Here is a 3,837-nt window from a genome sequence, read left to right on the forward strand (position 1 = left end):
TTAAGCAACGTAGACGCATATTTTTTCTCTCATTCTGTCTCGAGTGGTGCAAAGCAGTGCTATATAGTTTAGAAGGCATCAAATGGAACAGAGCCAAAGTAATTTGGTCCTTATACTCAATGTACAGTCACATGTGCCAAGATTTAGCTGAGAGAGAGATGAGGAGATGAGAGTGATTGAGAGGGTGACAATCAAAGAGGTCATGGGTTTGAATTGATGCAGAGGGAAGAACACGCCGCACCACTGCTTTTTCCTCTGAGCTCATCTGTTTTAAACTCACTTTGTTTCTACTGTTTCCAAGAAAAGTGTCAACACAGCTCTGAGGCAGACGAACAGATAAGCCATATGGATATGTATGCTAACCTGAGATGAGGAAGATATATTGTGGGGTTTTGAATAGGCTTTGTGATGATGTAAATTAAAGAGGAGGCCTTTACAAGTGGAGCGGGGGGGCCTTATTGCATATGCATTGAGGCAGATCAAAGCCTTTTCGGAGGTCACACATTTACATAGCGATATCACCAGAGCTATGGGAACCTGGCAACCCTGTCTTTGGACTATTTTTGAATAAAGGAGGCCTCATGGAAGTCTTTTGGCACAATTAAAATTGGAGTCAAGGAAGTTCCCTGTGCTCCAGTGTTTGATTGTAGCTATCAAATCTAACCTACGTGAATGAAATGGGTAAAGTCATTTAATTTGTTTTTCAGTTCTTATAGATTCTCGTTATTGTTACAATGGCTGTTTTGTGTTTGTTGCATGAAATCTTAGCTATGAAAGACTTCAAAACAGTAAAATTTCACTCAGACTATTCGGTTTTCGGTGTGCTGTATGTACACCATTAAGTCTTTTGTGGCAGTTTTGAGTGTGGAAAAGTTTCTTCTCAAAGAGAGCCTAACTTTACAAGGCTACTGACTGTCTTTGTGTTTTTCAGGATTAGGACCTCAAAAGCTTATTCCGCTCGACAATCAGAAGGTGAGTACAGACATAGACAAGTCATTTCCATCGGGTGCACATGTTAATTATACCAAACAGATCACCATAAAGAGGGCCACGTGTTAACATGTTTGAAATCATTGTAAAATTTCGGCTTCACAAAATGTTCAACTGTTTGATTAAAATTTTCTGTGATTGCAGCTGTGCCTTTTGAGGATGTGTAAATGAAAAAAATGACCTTGAAGCCAAGTCTGTGTTATTGAAAGCTTCTTTTAAAGCCACCTACTCCACTAATAAACAACAAAACCATTCTTGTTCGATGGAATATTCAGCTTCTACGTTTCTTTGTTTAAAAAAAATTAAAAAAAAGATTTTATTAAGTGCTCTAAATAATGCCAGGAGAGAACATGTGTGACTGTAGTGGTTAACCGCCAGATAAATATTATAGCGTTTGAGAGAGTTTATTCAGCTGCAATCACATCAGAGGAAGGTTTTTTAGTGTGAAGGATATTTTATTTGTCTTGTACTATAAAAAGCAAGACTGCTTAGACTTAAATGAATTAAATTCAGCTTGTGTTTTAAGCTAACCCAGCTACATTTGAAGCATGAAGGTTATGATCTGCTTTAATCGTGTCTTCTTATATTTTCTATCTCTGAAGCTTTCTGGCAGGAATCAGATGACAGCAACTCGGAGATTGAAGCAGCCTTACGTCCTCCAACTTAGAACACAAACAACAATGGCATTGATGGTTTCTATGACTGAAATTTCCATTGAGATGCTTTTTAAATACACTACATTATATCACAGGGAAATTTGAGCCAGATTGGCTTTTGGTATTTCACCCCCTGACCATAATTTTAGTGGTTTGCATTGTAAATCATATGCACACTATATTGTAAAAACAAATAATAAAGTTGACAGCTCTCACACTGTGTAAAGTATGTGAAGTGTTGTCCACAGCACTGATGTTAACCCTGCTTCAGTCTCTTTATCTGAACAACTCTCCCAGCTCATAATAACAGCTCGAAATAGATTAAACTGATCTTTTAAAGCGATTTGTTTGCACTAGGCTGAAAATCATGCATTTTGAATGCTGCAAGCAGCTCCGAGTGCTCTGCCTCCAGCATGCTCGAGTGTAGTGATGTGAGTCACCTGTGAAATGACAAAGCACAATGGCCACTCTGCACGCTTCTGCGCGACCTGCGAACCTGTTGAAGAGGCCCATCTCCCAAGGCACAAAGTGTAGCGGTGCTAACAAACTCAGAATATTTAGAGCCTCAAACAATTGCTCTGCTCATATTCTCACATCAGCTTCATTAGTAATTTTGATTTTGCCTTAAAAATACAAATGAGTCACAAGTGCTGGAATTGATGCTGAAAATGCACTTTAGAGTTTTGCCATTTAGGATGTTCCAGCATATTGTGTTTCCTGTATCTAATAATAGCTAGGAGCGGATGTGTGGGAGGCTACATTCCAAGGTTTACATTTATAGTTCATTATTTCTGCAGTGAAAATTTCCAAAACTGCCATTCTGAGATGTGGTAAAAGCCTCTGGCATTCAGTGTCAGCAGGATTCCATTAGTCAGCTTTAGGTGACTTTACATGCCTGAACCTTTTAAAGTAGAACTCCACATTCATTACCAATAATGGCTTCAGACAGCCCTGACCCACCACAGAAAAGGGACTGTGGCAGAGTAATTTGGAGTTTGCTAAAAGGCTCCCTAACATAATATCCAGTTAAGGAGCATGTCAACAGATACTTGTGTGTGACAGATGGCTCATTGTGGAAGTGGAGTTATGTTGTACTAATGTGTACTAACAAGAACATTTTTTTATATAAAGAACTTCTCTGAATCCATGCCAGAGCGACTATTGGGATGGTTAATTCTGTTTAAACCCTTATGACAGGAAGTTTAAGCTTTTGACAGACTTTATTCACAACATAATTGACTCAATTACAGCATATTACTAGATCTTTTATACTCGGGTTGGCATTGGACTGAGATCATCTTCTGCTCGTTTAGTTTTATCAGATTGATCCATGTTTACTTTCTTCTTGTACAGAATGTTTCAAGCAAATAAATCTTCATTTAAAACTTCTCTTTCACTTGGGATTTTTTCTACTGCGAAGAAGGACAAATCACTTCCTGTTAGAAAGCCCTCGCCTCGAACAAACATAAAAAATGTTACCAAGACAACTTACCAGATGTTTAAATGCTAATGTTGGTTTTGTGAAAATGGTATGCTTATGTTGAATTTCATATTAGCAGCATAAAAGTGCAATATGTTACTGAGCTTATTTGTTTCTGTTAACCCCACTTCTTTGACAGTTTATTTGACTATCAGTGTAGAAATGAAGATGTGCGTAAACAAATCACAGTGTTAAGTTAAGCCCCATAATACTTTAATCTCCTGTGCTTTATGTTATTGGAATATTAATGCAAAGATTAATTTAACAAAACTTACTGCTGTGATACGACATTTATTAGAGAACAGCTTAACAGCCATTTGGGGAAAACCATGATTTCAAACCAGGAAGAGGTAACATGGGATTTAAAGGTTGCAGTAACAAGGGTTATATAAAAGATCTGCACACAATTAGTTAAGAAATGTTATTTCCCCAAGAGATATTTTTAAATAAATGATAAAATACAGACCCTTTTCTATCCACTGACAAAAATATTTAAATGATTCACCTCCACAATAAATGCCTTCTCTGCATTGTGAGCAACGTCTAAGACAAACTAATTTTTCATTTGATTGCATGGAAACATGACCTCCAAACACACTTCTCTTCAGAAGATAAGGTCTGTCTTTTAGCCCAAACAGATGGTTATTAAGAAACTATTAGTCTAACAACAAGCTGCATAATTTCCAAGATTCCTAATGTTTGTGTCCCGAG

The 3,837-nt window shown here is 37.4% G+C and overlaps 1 protein-coding gene across 1 annotated transcript in view; it reads left to right on the top strand.

Moving 5' to 3' along the window:
- Positions 1-1,951, top strand: part of kiz (kizuna centrosomal protein) — a 25,081-nt gene extending 23,130 nt beyond the window's left edge. The window contains exons 14-15 of the mRNA XM_079262636.1: positions 932-972; positions 1,593-1,951. Coding sequence (XP_079118762.1) covers positions 932-972; positions 1,593-1,657 — 106 coding nt within the window. The 3' untranslated portion in view covers positions 1,658-1,951. The remainder of the gene's footprint in view (positions 1-931; positions 973-1,592) is intronic.
- Positions 1,952-3,837: the final 1,886 nt, after the last annotated feature.

The sequence above is a fragment of the Telmatherina bonti genome (assembly GCF_933228915.1).
Source record: "Telmatherina bonti genome assembly, chromosome: 22".
Lineage (NCBI taxonomy): Eukaryota > Metazoa > Chordata > Actinopteri > Atheriniformes > Telmatherinidae > Telmatherina > Telmatherina bonti.